Here is a 20,182-nt window from a genome sequence, read left to right as displayed (position 1 = left end):
GCTGCTGTGGGATGCAACAGGTGCATCTGTGATTGGCTCATGTTGGATGTGTACAATTAATGGCCAATCAAGGACCAAGCTCTCTCTGGGACAGAATCAGAGAGAGCTCCTTTGTTTATTCATTCTTTTTTTCTATTCTTAGCTTAGCAAGCTTCTGAGAACTTTTCTCTCTATTCCTATTAGCATAGTAATAATGTAATATATCATAAAATAATAAACCAAGCCTTCTGAACATGAGGTCAAGATTCTTGCCTCTCTCTTCACCCTGCAACACCTAAAAACCCAACACGATTTTGCTCAGGTTTTTCAAGACAGGCATTTTCCGGGTGGTCATTCCTAATGATGCTCTGAATATTTGTTTGGAGAGAGCACTGTGATGGAAATCCCAGAACACAGAGCCAGCTGTGCTTTGAAGTGCCAGTGGAGGCTTGGAGCGCGTGGTGTTATCTGTGAAGCACTCAGAAAAAACTTCAGATGGGCACTCAGGGAATGTTGTCACCTGCAGTGTCTCTTGCCTCAGTTCTCACTGTGAATGAGAGCATCTCACATAGGCATTGTGCAATTTTCAATATTTGCACAGCAGCTCAGGTGTTGTGTCTATGAAAACCTTAGAAAAGCCTGGGAAATATTACTGATTCCTCTTCAGAGATTTTATTATGGACAATGAATAAGGCTCAGGGCTACAAACTGAACAGCAAATAGAAAACCAAATATTGAAGAACTTATTATCCAGGCTATGCACTGAAGGAGGCAGAAAGCTCAATGATAAAGTAATATATGGTCATGTAATTAAAACCTACTTCATAATGGATATCCAGAAACAGATGAAATTAAAAGTGCACAGCATATTTTGTCCTGACAGTTCATAGCTTTTAAGTGCCATAGTGCTTTATTTTTTACAATTCCCTGAGCATAAGTTTTGAGTGCAGTACATTCATGGCTGTTATATTGACACTGAGGACTCAGGCTGGTTGGAGAAGATGCAAACTGCCCATACTGAGCTGGGATTTAAAAGCCTGTGCTCTTAATGTCTATCTAAGAATAACCAAAGGAGTGCAAAGATTGATTCAAACGCATAGATGACAAAAATACTTGACAGTCTATTTTCAGAGGGCAAGCATTCTAATACAGAATAGGTAATCTGATCAATGGGGGTCAGAGTGGGGTTAAAATATTAACCTTTTTTAGCCATTAATTCATAATTTTGTAAGGGAAAATAGCATTGCACATTCTTACCATGACCCTACAAAAGAGAGAAACTGAAGAATGGAAAAAGTAGTTTTGCAACCCACAGGACTAAGAGACAAGCAGGCAAAGCTTCCCACCAGTCACTTTTGTGCTGACAAGATCTTTCTATACAAACGAATGGAAAAGGGGATTTCTATAAAGACTGCAAAGTAGCATTATATAGTAGTGGGCAAGATGAAGCCTGTTTATTTCTTGACATTTCAGGGTGTTTTAATATTAATACAGCTTAAAGTTGGTTTTTTTTTTCCCTAATCAGAGGGCCTGATTCTGACTTAACCCTTATTTTACAGTGGCTTAACATATCAGCTCCAAAAGACATCAATCCTCATCTACACATACAAGAAAGGAGTATTGCAATAAGTTATTTTATTACATCAATTGGCAGAGCTACTACTGAATGTAAAAAATCTACAAAAGCAAAATATTTTAGAAATTTTGTACAGAAAAATATATATGGTTTCTAAGAACGTTTTTCTCTTCCAAGTCCTTTGGTTAATCAACCTGAGTATCTCTTTCTGCATTCTTTAATGACTGAAAGCTTAGTGTAAAGTCACTGAGAGCTCAGACTGGGCAAGGACAAGTTTCCAAGACATATTTGTGTACTGTTTTTCACATTTCTGATAAGGAAGCTATGGAAGAGCAAAGCTGAGTAACATCAAAACCTGTACCCATCTCACTTTATATACTTAGGCTATCAAAGCAGCAATGAGCCCAAATTATAGTGCAAAAATCAAAATAACTAAATATTTCTAAGCTCTTAGAGGAATGCTCTTGAATTTGAGGTACTTCTATCACAATAGATACAGCATCACTGACTGCTTTTTGTTATTTTGTAATGCAAGTGTGAATAAAATTAAGAGAAATTCCATGCTTAAACACAAGAAAAAAAATAAATGAAAGCCACCAGTCACTGAATTTGCTTCTGAATTCCCATGGTGCCATTAACTTAGAGCTGAATGAATGTTCCTGTTTGTATTTTTTTTTTTTACACAGGGTAGAAAATGGAAGGATTTTTTTTCTCTTTGATTCACTGTGGATGCTTTCATGGCTTAAGATTTACAAAATCCACCAAGATGACTCACAGTATCACAATGGGTAAGATGTGCCTGAACAGCAAACTTGGATGGTGTAGGTATTTGTAATGTGCAAGAAAGACTTTACGTATTTAAAGATCCAAATGATATTTAAATAGGCAGAATGAGATCCAGCCAGTGCTAAAACAATAGGTAGAACCTCTGGATGCCAACATGAATTGCAGTTGTCAGTGGATTTGTAAAAATACCAGGTCAAAACTTTTATCACTCGAACTTCTTTCTGTCACAGGATTTTTCTTTGTTATAAAAACTTGAATAGGAAACAGTGCAAAAATATTTCTCTCAGAACTTCAAACCTGACACATTCTTTGTTACATTTATAAATTCAAAATTTGTAATGTGAGAAAAAAACCCCAAAACCTGTGCTGTACTGCTTATTATTACTGCACAACTTCCTGTAATACAGGACTCAGTAGTTTAATTGCTACAGAGAAAAAAAAAAAAAAAAAGAAATTCAAGGCTAACTAATCCTAGCTGCTCCTTCAAGTATTTTGGACTGAGAACAGTGACAAAAAGCCCCCAATGAAATTCCAGGAAACTACCACATCAGATACAGTGCTCACAGAAAAGTAGTGGAGATTCAGGCCAACAAAGAAAATGTGATTTGAATATCTTTTCTTCTGGTGAACTGCCAGGAAAATTCTCATGTTTTTCTCATAATACTTAAGTCAGGAATGTTTTATATAAGAATGTGAGATCTATATTCAGAATTCTTCAGTAAACATTCAACTAAACCAGACAAATCTTTTGTTAATGTTGAATGACAGTCCATTATTTATCTCTGAAAAAGTACAGATTATTAAAAAACCCTTCCAGGTTCTTTGCAATGTCATGTTACAGAAATTATTTTTCTGCAGTATCACAGGGGAAAAAAAAAAATCACAGAGTATCAGCTCCTGAGAAGTTGAGCAACATTCATCTGAGAAGTATGTGGAAGAAAGGCACTGATCTGTTCTTGAAAAAATCTGTTTACAAATCTTTCCTATATCACCCCACAATAGTCTTAAGAATTAAGTCACTTACATCTACGGGTTTCTGAACTCCATTTTCACCTGTCTCTGCTCTGATAAGTAAAAAATTCAAATTCAAAATGCACAACACCAGTAACCTCTCTGTCAGGACCAACATTCCTGGAAACCTCCTGTAGGAATTCCACTGCTTTCCTAAGGGAAGCACCAGTCCACCCCAGCAGACTGAGATCACTGAGGATCACCTGAAAATCACTGTGGTTAAACACAGCAGCGTGCGCAGTCTGGGAAGGAGCTGCTGGGTCTCACCTGCCTCTCTGACTCCTGTCCCTGGACCTTCCAGCCCAAGAGTCTGGTTTTACAAACGCAAAATGCACAAATAACTTTTGAAATGTAAAACGTAAGCCTGTCGCTGCGCAACAGCCAGTGGAATCCAAGGTTTTTTATACCACTTTTATCACACTTGCATGATTCAGAATCAGGGAAGATAACATCTTTAAGGCTGAAGAGCACTTTTTTCCTGCCATTAGAGCCCCATTCTCCCATTTTTTTTAACAACTAAGATCACCTTAACATCACAAGACCATAATTCATTCTAAAGCTATTCATTGAGGCTGTGCTCTATACATACATTGTACAAACGCTGATAGGTGTGTGAAGATTCCTGTTGTCACCTTTAGAAACAAAGGGGAATCAGGATAATAAAGAAAACAACAGTACTGAGATACAGATCTTCACTCCATGTCTAGTCACTAATTCTGTCATTTTCTATACACATTCAAATGAAAGATATACATATAGTTTATATTACATACATGCAATCTTTCTCAAAGAACCTTTTCTTAGTGGAAATACCTCCTTTGAGAAAAATGCCATTTTAAAATGCTTTTTGTTAAAGCTAAAAAGCACGAAAGAGAAAGAAGATGAACAAGAAGGTCATTCTGCACTGGAAATTAAATTGTAATTCAGAGATTTTGGAACTGTGATACACATTTCAGGTGCATAGGGTAATGCCAGTGACCTCCTTAATGGCTGTGCACATTCACTTAATTATAAAAAGACAGCACTATGGGAAGAATCAATCAAGTTTCCCCGCCTTTAAGCAATGCAAAGCCCTTTCTCTAGACAAAACCAAAAAGTCAAATGTTCTCATTTCAAGACCCTGTGCAATGTGCCACAGTCTAAAAACAACCTGTGACTTACACACCTGTGTAACATTTTTGGGGTGTTACACTTCCATAGGCAAAATCCACTGTTTCACAGTTTGTAGTGGCAGCAACTGCAAATGTGATTCTGCACCATCCGTTTGTTTGGGAAATCAGGTTTTCTCTCAAATCACAAAGAGTCTTACATTTAAGACAAAATTAGTCATATAACTTCACTCTTCCAGCATGGTTCATAAGGCACATATTAAATTAATGAATAATTATAGTGAAGATGATCGTGGCAATAAATATAAGAATTCATGAAAAGTATTTTCTCTATAGACATTCCCAGATGAATACTACAGGCAGAATCAGCAGGTTATTTAATTTGCCCTAGTTCTCTCTGTTTTCATATTCCTACTTGAATAATAAGTTCAGAATCAGCAGGTTATTAAGTTTGCCCTAATTCCAAACTTGAGTCAATGGGACTTCAAATTGACTCCAGTGGAAAATGAAAACAGAACACATACCTTCAGATATCTAAAAGGTGCCAAATGTGCTGCTTATTAGAACATAACTAAGTAATTGTAGGCTCCTAATACACCCCACAGCATTAAAGTAATCTAAAATCTCATCACAGAATCCTTGTCTGCAGCCGTCAGCTACCTCAGTCTCATTTCTTGACAATCTCAAGGAAGGCATAACTGAGGCCACCTCTCACTTTCACCTGTCCCAGCACATGCTGCAGTTGAGCCAGCCACGACACACAGAGCACCACCAAGCAATTTCAGAAGGTTTTAAGCATTTCCCCATACAGAGCAACACCTTACCTCACCAGAAGGCTTCAGGTGTCTGCCCATATAGGAAAAACATCATAGCCCTTCAGCAGGCTGCAGGCATCCACCCTTCTTGCTCTTTGTCCCAACCTTTTATACCCCTCCCTGTTAATGCACTGCACCTGTGGGCCCTCTGCTCCCTTTGGTGATTGGTCAGTGCACCTCAGCACTCCTTGTCTCGTTGCTTTTAATGCTTGTCACCTGCTTCTCACAGCTGTAGCCTATTAGGGATGAGGCTCAGCCACAGCCCCACTCCCAATTACCATAAAGTGTGTTCCTACATTCACCCTCAGATTTTTCATTGAAAATGGAAGAGAATGAAACTAAAAAAATTATGTGATTTTTGACTAGGAGCAAGAGTTCTTCACTCTGCTCAGACATTAAATCCTAGATCCTTCTACAGTAATAAGGAATCTTTTATAGTAATAAGGAAGACTTTTATGCAGGTGTTATAAAGAACTTTTTGTGACCATCAAAAGAGCTGAATTGTCAGAGGAGAAGTGGCTGGCAGGTGACAAGCTACATCATTTCCAGTGTCTAGTCAGAACAATGGCAGACAGTGACAGACAAAAAAGCAAGAAAAACCACACTATTCTGAACACTCAGCTATGGATAGGCAGCAGGAAGGCCTGCAATTTCAAAGCCAGCTAACAATTATCAGTTCTGTAGACTTAAGTGATCACACAATAGTAAAGGGAGCTTCAGGTCTTGACTTCCTCTCCTACATCCCTAATAGAAATTCTGATCTTTCAAGTATCTGATGACCAGGAAAAAAGATCCTACCAAAAGCTCCCGTATGGAGGAGCTTCACTTTACAGAAGGCAAACTGAAAAAGTGATGTGAACTGTGCAGGGTCACTGAGAAAGCAATGTCCTATCAAACCCATGTGGGTTTTCCTACTTCATTGCTTCATTAATTACTGCAGATATTTTGTTCATTGAAGCACTTATTGATCCTACTGATTCTGCTCCAAGATCCAGAATGGCTACACATTTGCATGAACTCACCACATACAACTTTTTAGCTTAGCAGAAGAGCACCTGAGCTGAAAAATTGAGTTCTGCATACACAACAGTACAATCCAGGCTGGTGAAGTGCTTGAGATGCACTCAGATATCATCACCACAGAATGAGAAACTGCCATTCAAGAAAGTGCATATCCTTTGTAAAAGATTAAATTATGATCCCAGCTCAGCACAGAACTAAATAAAGGCAGCAAAGTACTGACTTTGTTAGTCAATTCTATACATAACACAATTAAAGGTATGTCAGTTACACACTAACCATTGAAATAAGTGTATTTGGTCTCTACAATTTAGTCCTCAGATTCACAAAGGTATTGAACACCTCAGAATGCCCTTCACTCTTCTGGAAAATCATGTGTTTATGAAAGTACACAAGTTTCAACTACAACACAACAAACTGGACAGAGCATTTTTCCAGAAACTGGTATTGGTTTCATGTTTTCTACAAGGAGCACCAAGCTTTCTGGTAGGTAAAACATTATATTAAATTCACCAAGACAGGTGGGTGAAGCTTTCTCTTTTAAGTTACCAACCAATTTTTATATGTTTATTAAAGGATGCATCAACCCTCCAAGCTTCATATGTTAATGTTAGCCTCTACATAAAACTATTTCTACCAGAAATTCATTTTTAATTGTCAGCCTTTTCCCCATTCCTGTCCATCAGGTCAGTAATGATGAAGGGGTAAAATCCTACAAATCCATGGCTAGCATCTGTTGTTAAAAGATTCCCAGAGAGCCAACCTTCAGCTGAGACAAAAGATCAAATACATTTGGCCGAAAATGCCTGCAAGCCCTGAAGTGCAATTACATTAAAATATAGAAAATTTTAACATATATTATTTTGAAATTCTGAATGAATACGACTAATCTGACACAAGGTCCTATGGTGCTAGATTCTAGGCTATTAGGTGTCTATAATTCACAATATAGATTTAAATTTAACAAGGACCCAACACCTCAACTAGGTCCAAAGGGAAACAAAAACCTCACTATTTAAAATATTATTTACCTGGAGTACCAAGATCTAGGCTATAAACATTTCAATATCATCATTTTGAAAGGATTAGTAATACTCAACAAGAAACCTCCTCAGAAGATAATATAAAACAGACTGCCAACTCCTAATTACCAGTGTAACAGTATTTTAATTCCTGTGATTTTACATGAGGCAGATATTGAAATCAATATCCTATCATACTGAATCCTGGCAAACAAAATACTCTATCAAATTTCATTAGGAAAATGATGAAAAACTGCCCTTTAAACTGACATAAGGATTGGGTTTTTATATGACTAAATGTGAATGTAACAGATGTAACAGTTCTGAATGACTTTCTGATAACTTGACTATCTGCTCTCAAGATTTTACTCTGACGAAAAAGTCACCATTTCAAAATATTAAATAAAGTGAAATAATAAATGTTAAATTATTTGTGTGATTTGTACATATACAGAACCTCAGTGCAATCTCTGGTGCATTCTTAGCCCTCCTTCTAATCCAACATCACCCCAGAGGCCACTGACACTGACAAGAAAATCAGCATGAAGAAGAAATACAGATCATATAGATAAAGGTTCTTAAGTGTAAATCAAAATAGCAAGTTTTGTTCACAGTATTTAATAGTCCAAAGTAGATTTAGCTAGGATTCAAGAGGAAAAAAGGCCATGGTGACTACTCTGTTAAGAGTGACTATTGACAATGAGTTCAACAACATCTCTCTCATACACACAACTTGCAATAAATAATTAATGCCAAAAGAAGTTCAAATGTTTCATTCAAGGCATAAAGAGAACAAAATGGATTAAAATATCAAAAAAATTAAAGAGATATAAATATTGGATGGCTTTTAAAAAAGAAAACATGCAAAAGTAAATACAAGTAAGACTGATGCAGTGTATTCAGAACCCAAACAAACAAATCTAAGTGCTGGCTAGGCTGAGACATCTGGAACTGACTTCCTGAAAAATCACTTTCACAGTTCAAAACATAGCTGGCATCAACTTCTGAATATCTGACAAGGAAGAGTATCTCTTACAGAGAACAGCTGCCTGAGCAGCCCTCATTTTTCTCACAATCCAGAAACCCAGTGGAACAGCTAAAATACATATTATAGACAGGAACAGTTTGAACTCACAGAGCAATTGCCTGAATAGATGCTAATATTGAGGTAAGTAATGAAGCTGTATTTTAAAAAGATAAAGGATCCTGTCTGCAACTTTTTCAAGCCACTACAGATACAGAAAAGCAGAAAAGCATGGAGTGACAAGAAGTTAGCATCAGTGAGAAACTTTCCCCAACTCAATGCACCCTGTGTATTTTACTACCTCTTTTAGAAATGCCTGCTTTCTTTCTCAGACAGGATACTGGACAAGACTATTTTTATATAAATGAAGATGAAAGAAAAATGATACTTTTTTTTTTTTTGTTTAAAGTCAGAGGGCCACTATTTTAGTCATTTAATAGGCAAAATAGGGAGGGTTTTTTTATTTTGACATTTTAACCTACGGAGAAAAATTACAATTTGGAGGTTCACTGATTTGAAGAATGTATTCTCCTTACCTTCTAGGAACTTGACTTAATGAACTAGAAATCTGACTTTGAAGTATATATTTTTAATAAAAATCTCTACCTATCATAGGATCAAGCCATAACAATTTGAGTAATTTCAGGAAATATTGTAACTTTCACCTAATAGAAGGTTGAATTGTATGTCAAAAACTTAACAGAAAACTGATATGGCAGTCAGGGTCTATTTCAATGCTACTCTTATTCTTAATAAAACTCGTTATAATTTTGTGTATTTTTTCCTTCTACTGAATCACTATTATTATGTGGACTAATATACACTTGCCTTTTTCAGCACAAAGCAGAGATTTTATCTTTTAGAAGGCTCTTGTACTGTTTTTATTCATAAGTTTATCAACCAGAGAACTGCTAGAGATCATATTTTTTCTTGCTATGGATTGCACATTCTTGACACTTAAACAAAATTTCAGTCCTTTTTCTCTGATTTATGCCAATGTTTCCATGGAAGAGAACTTAGATCCTACTGGAGCAAAAGGAATGACTGAACGGTTCCTTCCTAGCTTGCACTGGTCTCCCAGTGGTGTAGTTCATAAAACATAAATGAAGCTACTCCTGATTTAGACAGGTATAAAACCAGTTAAGCCTACTGGAAATAATTTATATTACTATAATTTATATTATTATATTACTGGAAATAATTTAAATTACTAATTTTTGTTAAAAAATAAAAGAGAAGCAAAAAAAAAACCCCAAAAGAACAAAAAAATCAAACCCAAAACTTGGTTGAACTTCATTCTTACAAGAAAAAATATTACTTCAGGGATCAATAATAAGCTTTTCAAAGATGAAAATCTGGGAAAAAAAACCACCAGATTTTCTCCTGAAAATAACTGAACTTGTATTTAAAATGGCATCTTAAGACTTGAAACGTTGACTCTAAATCTATTACTTTTTAATTCCTAAACGTGCAAGTCAGGGTAGAAAATTTTGAAAAAATTTTCTTTGTTATTATTGGTATTAATTCCTACAATCCTCATTACACCAAGGAACTCTATGTTTTACTAAACTGCAGACATATAGAAAAACAACAAATCCGAGGCAAAAAAAATATAATTATATATATTAAAAAAAATCCAAGGAAAATAGAATTTAATCACCATCTTTCACCGTTAAAGAGAAGGTATCGACTAGGAAATGTGGATAAAATTTTAGATAAAAATGGAAAGTGGGTGGTCTTCGTATCTAAAACCATTTTAAACAAAAAAAACTCAAAAGACCCCTTCAGATAATTGCAGCCTGAGATGATCCTCTAGCAATGGCAATGTCTTTCCAAGGCTTGTGGGAAATTTACACATTCTGGGAACAAAAGATCAAAGTTCAACAGCTTAATGTCTATGTTGGCTACAAAAAACTAAAGGACAGAAGCCAAAGTTTCTTTCTTGGCAGATGCAAAGGCTTTACTTGTCCTTCTGCCTGTTCTGTTTCTTAGAATATTAAATAATTTATAGCAGTTCAATATCTTTGCTGGCACATATGAGTAATTTCGAATCCCTTCATCAAAACTTGACTGATGGAAGTGTCAATTGCTACCTTTTCTCAATTAACAGGTATAAACTGCAATGTGGTTCCATTTATGTTGCTGTCAGGGCAAATGTTGCCTCCTGTTTCAAATGAAATAACAATCTGAATACTTTCTGCTAAAATTATAAGCTTTGCTTTTATTTTATAAAGCTTCTTAGTAGTCAAGGGACATGTGAGGAGAATCTTGATGACACCGACGTCTACTGTAAACCACTAGCACTTTCAAGAAGTCAGCATTTCATCTTAATTTCAAGGGGATTCTAAATGTTATTTTGAATATTATCTTAAAAATCCTATACCATTTTCACTAAATATAAATATGGACATGTATTTCTCTAAAATTTTATCTAAACGTAAAAATGTTCCTTAAAAATAGTCACTGAACCTATTATTATGTAAAGGCAATAATTTATCTGACTGATACTACATGCAACCATGTGAACTCTTTCACATAAGTATTATATATGCAAAATAACTTCAAATAAATAAGCAAACTATGTTTTAGTGTAAAGGGTATATAATTGTAAAATAGCATTAATAGTATTTAAATTACCATTATTGTTTTAACAAAGCTGTTACACCTCATAATTTTCTTTTTCTTTATAACAGGGCCTAACTCAGAGATGCTAAGACATTAAGACATATTGTACATGCACCTATATATTATGTAGTATAGTATCATATATTAAAAATTGACACCCAAATACTAAATCAATTGAGAGGGTTTACCTAATATAAAAGATATTTCATTTTACAGTTTCCAGGAATGGGTGCAATTGAAAGTAGAAATGACTAATTTTCTGAAACTATTATTTGCTCCTATAAAAATTATTTAAAGTGTTAGTTTGGTTTGAATTTTTCACGAATGGCAGATGAGAGATAAACAGCTGATAAAAGTAAACAGGATGCAGAATGACTGTAGCATTTTGAGTATTGACACTAAGGACAGAAGATGTTACATAATAAAGCACAGTCACAAATGATGTTTTCTTTCTTATAATGAGTGAAATCTGATAGAAATGCTAAAGGCAAATTATTCAGCCATAAATGTCATGCAGCCACTCCGTGAAGATCTTAATTTGGCCTTGATAATATCTTATTCATATTTACCTTTTACATTTTAAACTTAGGTCTCTGCTCTCCAATTTTGACATGATAATCATATTTTCCCTTGATACATTTGCTCTTATTTCATTTATACACCTTCACGTCCTGCTCTAGGTACACAACATACATAATTTCTATGCCTAAGGAGGTGCAAGCAATGGTACATTTACTAACAAAATAATAAAAACAAGAGTCCTGCATGCATCTGCAAAGAAAACGTTCACATTCTTTCCATTTGCCAAAAACAATGGGCACTGCATATGAATCATATTTTACCCAGTGATTTATTTGTAGATGAGATTAAGGAAACTGCTGTTTTTCTAGGTTCCCTCTTCCTTGGTAAAACTACTCAGTCATTTTGTGGTCTTGGAGTAGGTTCTTCCCCCTTGCCCTTTTGTGTTCTCCCTGTCTAACTGGCATGGTGAATTGCTAAATATGTTGCAAAGCAGTATCCTTCGCATTCATGCAAAAACATAATCCTCTGTTTAATCCCCTTCCTCCCCAGCCACAATTTAAGGAATTCACAAATAAATCACTGATTTTATTTCAATGACATAGCAGAGGCAAATACAAAGTGGACTCTGGGTCTCCTCTACCCTACAAAACCAAGCCCAGGTCACCTTTGCACTTAATCCAGTTAAATTATTCCCAGCATCAATTTCCCTGCTCCCCAAATTAATTACCACCAGCTGCTTGTGATAGGCATGCACGTCCCCTCCCTCAGCTCCCACCGAGCGTGGTTCCAGCCACCCCCTGCCATCTGGGTGACACCTGGTACCCAGCACCCATCTCTCCTTTACCCAGAACAACCCGAAATCACGGGAAGATGCTCAGATAACACCCTCTTCCTCCTCTCATCCATCCTCGCAGAGAACAGAAGAGTGATGGCACCATGGTTGGCCACAGAGACACATGGAAGACATGGAGGAGAAGGTGGGGAAGAGGGAAGCTGGGGACTTGGTGGGAAGGGTGGGGAGGGAGGAAGATCCACTCATACAGATGAAACTTCATGCAGGCCTGGCCTCCGACCCATCCCCTCCACGGAGCGATGGGGAGGGGGGCGATGGGGCGAGCTGAGATGGCCCCTTACCTTCACTGCAGTCCTTCCCTCGGAAGCCCGTTTGGGAGCAGTCGCAGACGGCCTGGTCGTTGAGCACCGAGCAGACGCCCCCGTTGAGGCAGACGTCGTCCCTGGCGCACAGCCGGCTCTGCTCATCATCCAGCCGCACCTCCTGGCTCTCCAGAGGCGACGCCTGCGTGTAGTTCACCCGCACGTCTGTTATCCAGCCCTTGAAGGGCTCCCGGTCCTTGACGGAGGAGAGCGTCAGCTTTAGCGTCGCCGACCGCAGCTCCGGCGGGAGCCCTCCTAGGAAGAGCCCGCTGAAGACAGTCATGTCCCGCCGTTTGGACTTCACCTCCACCCACTTGGCCTCCGCTCGGTCAATGATCAGCGTCGTGTTCTTGAAGTGGCGGCGGATGACAACGGCGTGCCAGCGGTTGTCGTTGACCGCCGTGTCCGAGAGCAGGGTGGCGGGCTCGGCGCAGAAGATGGAGAAGCTGAGCTGTAGCCGCCCTCCCTGGGTGAGGATGAGCTCCAGGAAGTCACAGAAACCCTCGTCGTCGAAGTAGAGCACCAGCCCGCTGGAGCTGCGCGTCTTCATGTTGAAGCTCATTTCGCTCTCGCAGCAGGCGTTCCACTTGGGGAAGCGGGTCCACTGGCCCTCCGCACCCGGGAACTCCAGCCCGCTGCCCAGCTCGGCCCAGCAGCCCAGCAGTAGGGCCAGCCAGAGCAGCAGGCAGCCCCCGCGCCGCACCAGCACCGCCCCCATCCTGCGCGGCCTGGGGCGGCTGAGCGGGGCGGCAGGGCTGGCGGGGGGCAGCACCGGGGCCCCGGCGGCAGACAGGGTAAAATCTTGCCGGGCGCCGGCCGCGCTGGAAGCTTTGGGCACGCTCACCCCCGCCCCGGGTGCGGGGGTCACTGTGGGAGACTCCCCGGGGCGGGGGGCCGCAGCTGCCCCACGGGATGGGGTTGGGCACAAGATGGTGCCAGGGGCCACCGGAGGGGACCCGCAGTCGGGGTAAGACGCCGTTGGATCTCTTCACTGGCCGGCCACGCTCTGCAAAAGGTGTCCAGGGGTGGGTGAGTCAGCAGAAATTTTCCCCAAAGCCAACATTACCAAACTAGAAAAAAAACCAAGATCAGTGGCAAAACTCTCCTCCAAGTGGATCCACCAGCTCGGCAAGGCTGTAGCAATATCCTGGCACATGCGCGCCTCTTTTTACATCCTATCCACCAGCTGTAGTTTCCCAGGAAGCCAATTATGGATCCCAACCCTGCCTCCCTAGGATGGCTCCTCTTGTCATATCACAGCCTGTCTGCCATGGTGCTGGAGCAGCGTCAGCAGACGACAGGACTCATCGCTCGTGGTTGCTTGAGCTGCCTCAATCCCAACGGGGTTGAAACCCAGAAGCTGTCAAACAGCCGAGTGGCCACTTGACATGCAAAGCCTGGCAGCTCCTCTTCTCTTTGCTTGAAAAAGGCCAAGGCTAAGATCCAGCGGGGTGGGTGATTTTCCTCTATTGTTTTTGTTTCTAATCTGCAAGGAATTGAAACAGAATAATAAGAAATGACAACTAATAACATGTTGAATCACAAAGTTGATCAATAGTGAACGTTTGTGATTAGTTTTTCATTTTGACTGGTGTTGGGCATTAGGAAAATGCTGCTGTAATTTTCGAGTTACTGAGAAATTGAAATAGGTTGCAGTGCTAAACACAAATCTCAACATATATGTTTATACTAGATTACATTTTTATAGTATAATCTAAATGTAAACTACTTACCTTTCCAAAACTTTCAAATATTTCAGTAGTGCATTTTATTCTTGCAAGAACAACATTAAACAGAAAAGGTGGTGTTTATTCTTCAATGTATTTTATTTTAATTTATTTTTGAAAACACCATCACCTGTGAAGCTACAAGCTCCTAGTCATACAGATGATGCTACCAAGCCCAGTTCTGGTTGTTTCTAATACAGGTCAAAAAAATAAAGCTCCCAGAAGGAACTGAAAAGCTCCACCACGCATGGCACACCTACTGGTTTATTTTTCCTGGGGAGAGGAAGAATTGCAATAGTTTCTTAGATAGCTTTTTGAATTTTTTTTAATGTTTTTGAAAACATTTTCTTTTTTCTGCTACCTGGTTTCCTCTGGGGCTGATATTTTCTGCTATGGCAGGGAAAATCCAATTCAAGCCAGCTCTGATGTTGACATTATTCACAATGCAGATCAGCTAATCCCAGGTGTTAGTCCTCTGAAATTGGTTGCAGTATTTTATGTATATTTACTCAGCTGCCCTTATTTAAGAGAACAAGGAGAGAACAGCTCCTCTGTTTTCAAAATTATATATATGCCACAGTTCACCCTTATCCTCTGAAGAGGTCTCTACATCCAAAACGTTTCAGCGGAGAGGCTGCTTTTCTGCCCCAGAGCTGCTGTATCTTTTCTGGAAGCTGTGTATTAGCAGATCTCTCCTGATGGAGGAGAGGATCTCCAACACCTCCCTCACTCAGCGCTTCCCCTTCCCCTCCCTTACATTTCTTTGCCAGCAGCACTTAGGCAGGCACAATAGCATGGCCAGAGCTGCTGCCAAGCCCTCTTCTGGGCTGGGGTGTGTGTGTGTGTGTGTGTGTGTGCATGCGTGTGTGGGGAGAGGGGGCAGAGATGACCCTGCCAGGGAGAAATGTTTTAAAAACAGGCACACACCTCAGCTGCCTGCACCTGACACGTTCAGAGCTGCTAAGTCACCTCCTACTCTCTCTATATTTAATTTCGTTCCTCTAAATGTCAACACGATTATTTTTATTATTTGCCACACGTGAGATGGGCAAGAGAAGCAAAAGGGAGAAGAGGAGAAACCCCCCCAAACTTTGCGGGCAGATACCAGGCGTGCCCACCAGCATCAGGCAGACCCCCAGGTTCCCCCCACGCCCTCGCTGCCCCTCGGCAGGAGCCACCCCTGGCAACGCCGCTCCATCCAGCCGAGGGATTTTCCGGGAGCCCCCGCATGCCCGCTCCCCAAAGGGCCCTCCCGGGCGCGGCGGTGCCCGCGGGCTGGGGCGCCGCTGGCTTGCGGCACGGCAGAGCCGAGCGGCCGCTCCCGCTTCAGCACCCGGAACAGCTCCGCCCTGCGCGGCCCGACGGGGCGGCGGCGCCGCTGCCCGCGCCCGCCCCGACCGGAGCGGAGCGGAGCGGAGCGGAGCGGACCCGAGCGGCCCCGCCGGGGGCTGCGCTCCGAGGGGAGCCCGCGGGGAGCCCGGGGGGCCGCGCTCCGGGGCGGGCAGGGGATGTGCGGGCGGCCGCTGCGGCGGAGGGGAAGGAGGCGGTGATGGAGCGGGTTTGGGGCGGGTAGGGGTGCGGGGAGCCGGGTGATGGCTGGCGGTGTGAGACACGGCGTGCGGGGACAACGACACGGAGGGAGGGGGCTGTGTGCGAGGGGTGATGAGTGGGGGAAAGGGGAGGTTGCAGGAGATGGGGTGCGTGTGTGTGTGCGTTCACGGGGGTTACCGGGCTGGCCCCGGGGGAAGGGGCGGTGGGGAGGGAATGCGGGAGGCGCGGCGGGGAGGGAGGGGAGCGCAAGGTGCGCGGGGCGGGCGCCGCGGCTGCGGGAGGAGCGCGGCGAAGGAAGGAAGGGAAGGGTTTGCGCCTCCGTGCGAGGGGCGCGGGAGCGGGAGGGCGCCGGGAGCCCGTGGTGTCTGTCAGGGGTGGGGAGAGGCAGGCAAGGACGCGGTGCGAGTGTCAGTGTGTGCGAGCGTCTGTGCGCGGCCGCCGTGCGTGCCAGAGCGATCCCTACAGGTGTCCGCGGAGAGAGCCGCGCGGGGATCCCACCTCGAGAGCATCCCTATCCCTGTATCCCTGTATCCCTGTATCCCTGTATCCCTGTATCCCTGTATCCCTGTATCCCTGTATCCCTGTATCCCTGTATCCCTGTATCCCTGCCCGCTGCCTGCCGCTGGCTGCAGCGCCTGCCTGCCCCCTCACTCACTCACTCACTCACTCACACACACACACACAGCAGCAGCAGCGGCGAGAGGGGGAAAGAAAAAAGAAGGAAAAAAAAAGAGGGAAATTAAAAAAAAAAAAAAAAAAAAAAAAAAAAAAAAAAAAAGGAAATACAAAAAGACAGAGATGTGGAAAGACCGTAAAAGAAAGGAGAAAGACCCAAGGAAAAAATAGCCCAGCAAACAATTGCTTATTTATTACTGCCGGTGTAATTCACACATTGCCAATAAACAGCACCGTCTTGTCTAGTCATTTCCAAAGCAGAGGGACACTTTCATTCTCGGAAGAGGGCAATTTATTGATATCTATCTATCTATCTATCTGAAATGGCTCTTAAGCACCAGGCATCCCTCCCAGCAATGTATCCATGAACACGCACATATGTAGCGAGAAATAGGCACAAACCGATATAAATGTAGCTATTGCATTCGGAGCCTCGCCAGTGAATTCGTGTGCTTCCCCCACCCCTTTACAACCATTTTTTATTCTTCAAAAATCATGATTTAGTCACAGGTGCCCCGATTGAGCCTTTTCAAATTAGAAAAAGAGAGAGAGAGAGACACCCATAGGTCAATAAATCCTTAATAAATGCCAGGTCGGTTGGCATGCACAATCCTTGGCAGAATCCTTATTGTATGAAATACAGTGCATTGTCTCTGGGTGCGGGGAAGACCAGAGTTCACAAATTACCGGATGAAATAAAAGGATCTGAAAAACAACCTTGCTGCAGCCAAAGGGAGAAGCGCTCTAATTCAAAAGCAGACTTAACAGCATCATTAATCTTTTCCTTTCATTTCTACGTAATTTCTAGAATCAAATTCTTTCCAAAGCAGCTGGAATGATCGATTTTCCTCCCCTTCCAGTCTGCAGATGTCTTTATTTCAATATGCTTATAATTTCTACCCCTTCAAAAATGCACACCATCAGCAGGAACCTAAACAGTTTCAAACACATATAGAAGAAGCCGAGTGCCCTCTTTCTTCTGACACACAATAGAAAATGTCCCAAATTATCAATGCACTTCCCGCACAAGCCCCTCGCCTCTTTCAGCCCGCCGCCGATAAATAACAACAATAAATATTGCGATATCCCACCGCTGCCCCGGCTTCGCGTTTCACCACGGCACCTCACGCCAGGGAGAACATGCAGCAGATTGATTTTATCGCTCAAGTCTCGCAGACCCCCTTCTTCCCCTCCTCCTCCCCCCCACCTCGGCAAGGGGCAATAAATCACCGCATCCAACCTTTAACTTACACCTCCGCTCCACCATCTCCTCTCCTCGCCATCCACCTCTCCACAACGCCGCACGCAAACCCACCAGCCTCTCTCCTCTCTCTCTCTCTCTCCGCCACCGCCACCACCGGCTCCTCCGCGGCGGAGCGGGGCTGCTCCTCGGCGGCGCCGCCTTACCTGCGCGGGGGCCGCGGGGCCGGGCCGGGCCGGGCGCGGCTGCCGGGGCTGCCTGTGCCGCTCGCCCACCGAGCGGAGCCGAGCGGAGCGGGCGCTGCTGCGGGTGCGCGGCGGCGGCGGCGGCGGCGGCAGCGGCGGGCGGGGGCGGCCGCCGGGAGCGGGGGGCGGCACCGCCGCGTGACGCCGCCGAGCCCGTCTGCCCGCCGGGGGCGGCACCGTGCGCGCTGCGGACCCCGCCCCGGCCCGGCCCGCCCGGACCGGCACCGGCACCGGCACCGACACCGACACCGGCACCGGCACCGGCACCGACACCGACACCGACACCGACACCGACACCGGCACCGACACTCACACTGACACGGATGGATGGAGGGACCGCGCGGGAGAAGCGCACGCTGCTGCCGGCGGATGGCTGGGGAGGGTCGGAGGGGTCGCATGGGCAGAGGGAGAGGCGCTGCAGCGCTGGTGCAACACGGCCCAGAGGGAGCTGGCGGCTTCCCGGGCAAAGCTCTTTGCGTAGGGTTTGAGGGGCTCTTTTCTAGGTGGTTTCGTTTGGAGAGGGTTGGTTGGTTTTTTTGTTAGTATTTTGGTAATACTACTACTATTAATTATCATCATCATCATCATCATCTTTATTGTCATTATCGTTATCTTTTTTTACGCCCCGGAACTGAAGTTTGAGGGATTCTTTTCTAGATGGTTTCCTTTAGTTTGGAGAGGGTTGGTTGGTTGGTTGGTTGGTTGGTTTTTTTGTTAGTATTTTGGTAATACTACTACTATTAATTATCATCATCATCATCATCATCTTTATTGTCATTATCGTTATCTTTTTTTACGCCCCGGAACTGAAGTTTGAGGGATTCTTTTCTAGATGGTTTCCTTTAGTTTGGAGAGGGTTGGTTGGTTGGTTGGTTGGTTGGTTTTTTTGTTAGTATTTTGGTAATACTACTACTATTAATTATCATCATCATCATCATCATCTTTATTGTCATTATCGTTATCTTTTTTTACGCCCCGGAACTGAAGTTTGAGGGATTCTTTTCTAGATGGTTTCCTTTAGTTTGGAGAGGGTTGGTTGGTTGGTTGGTTGGTTGGTTTTTTTGTTAGTATTTTGGTAATACTACTACTATTAATTATCATCATCATCATCATCATCTTTATTGTCATTATCGTTATCTTTTTTTACGCCCCGGAACTGAAGTTTGAGGGATTCTTTTCTAGATGGTTTCCTTTAGTTTGGAGAGGGTTGGTTGGTTGGTTGGTTGGTTGGTTTTTTTGTTAGTATTTTGGTAATACTACTACTATTAATTATCATCATCATCATCATCATCTTTATTGTCATTATCGTTATCTTTTTTTACGCCCCGGAACTGAAGTTTGAGGGATTCTTTTCTAGATGGTTTCCTTTAGTTTGGAGAGGGTTGGTTGGTTGGTTGGTTTTTTTGTTAGTATTTTGGTAATACTACTACTATTAATTATCATCATCATCATCATCATCTTTATTGTCATTATCGTTATCTTTTTGTACGCCCCGGAACTGAAGTTTGAGGGATTCTTTTCTAGATGGTTTCCTTTAGTTTGGAGAGGGTTGGTTGGTTGGTTGGTTGGTTTTTTTGTTAGTATTTTGGTAATACTACTACTATTAATTATCATCATCATCATCATCATCATCTTTATTGTCATTATCGTTATCTTTTTTTACGCCCCGGAACTGAAGTTTGAGGGATTCTTTTCTAGATGGTTTCCTTTAGTTTGGAGAGGGTTGGTTGGTTGGTTGGTTGGTTGGGTTTTTTGTTAGTATTTTGGTAATACTACTACTATTAATTATCATCATCATCATCATCATCTTTATTGTCATTATCGTTATCTTTTTTTACGCCCCGGAACTGAAGTTTGAGGGATTCTTTTCTAGATGGTTTCCTTTAGTTTGGAGAGGGTTGGTTGGTTGGTTGGTTTTTTTGTTAGTATTTTGGTAATACTACTACTATTAATTATCATCATCATCATCATCATCTTTATTGTCATTATCGTTATCTTTTTGTACGCCCCGGAACTGAAGTTTGAGGGATTCTTTTCTAGATGGTTTCCTTTAGTTTGGAGAGGGTTGGTTGGTTGGTTGGTTGGTTTTTTTGTTAGTATTTTGGTAATACTACTACTATTAATTATCATCATCATCAT

General features: G+C 42.3%; 1 protein-coding gene across 8 annotated transcripts in view; it reads right to left on the bottom strand.

Moving 5' to 3' along the window:
• Positions 1-13,362, bottom strand: part of NRXN1 (neurexin 1) — a 676,210-nt gene extending 662,848 nt beyond the window's left edge. For all 8 annotated transcript variants that reach the window (XM_058802359.1, XM_058802360.1, XM_058802364.1 and 5 more), the window contains exon 1: positions 12,624-13,362. In XM_058802359.1, the coding sequence (XP_058658342.1) occupies positions 12,624-13,362 (739 nt within the window). The remainder of the gene's footprint in view (positions 1-12,623) is intronic.
• Positions 13,363-20,182: the final 6,820 nt, after the last annotated feature.

This window comes from Ammospiza caudacuta, chromosome 3 (genome assembly GCF_027887145.1).
Source record: "Ammospiza caudacuta isolate bAmmCau1 chromosome 3, bAmmCau1.pri, whole genome shotgun sequence".
Classification (NCBI taxonomy): Eukaryota; Metazoa; Chordata; class Aves; order Passeriformes; family Passerellidae; genus Ammospiza; species Ammospiza caudacuta.
Note: the sequence above shows the minus strand (reverse complement) of the source record. Positions and strands in the feature narration are given on the sequence as shown.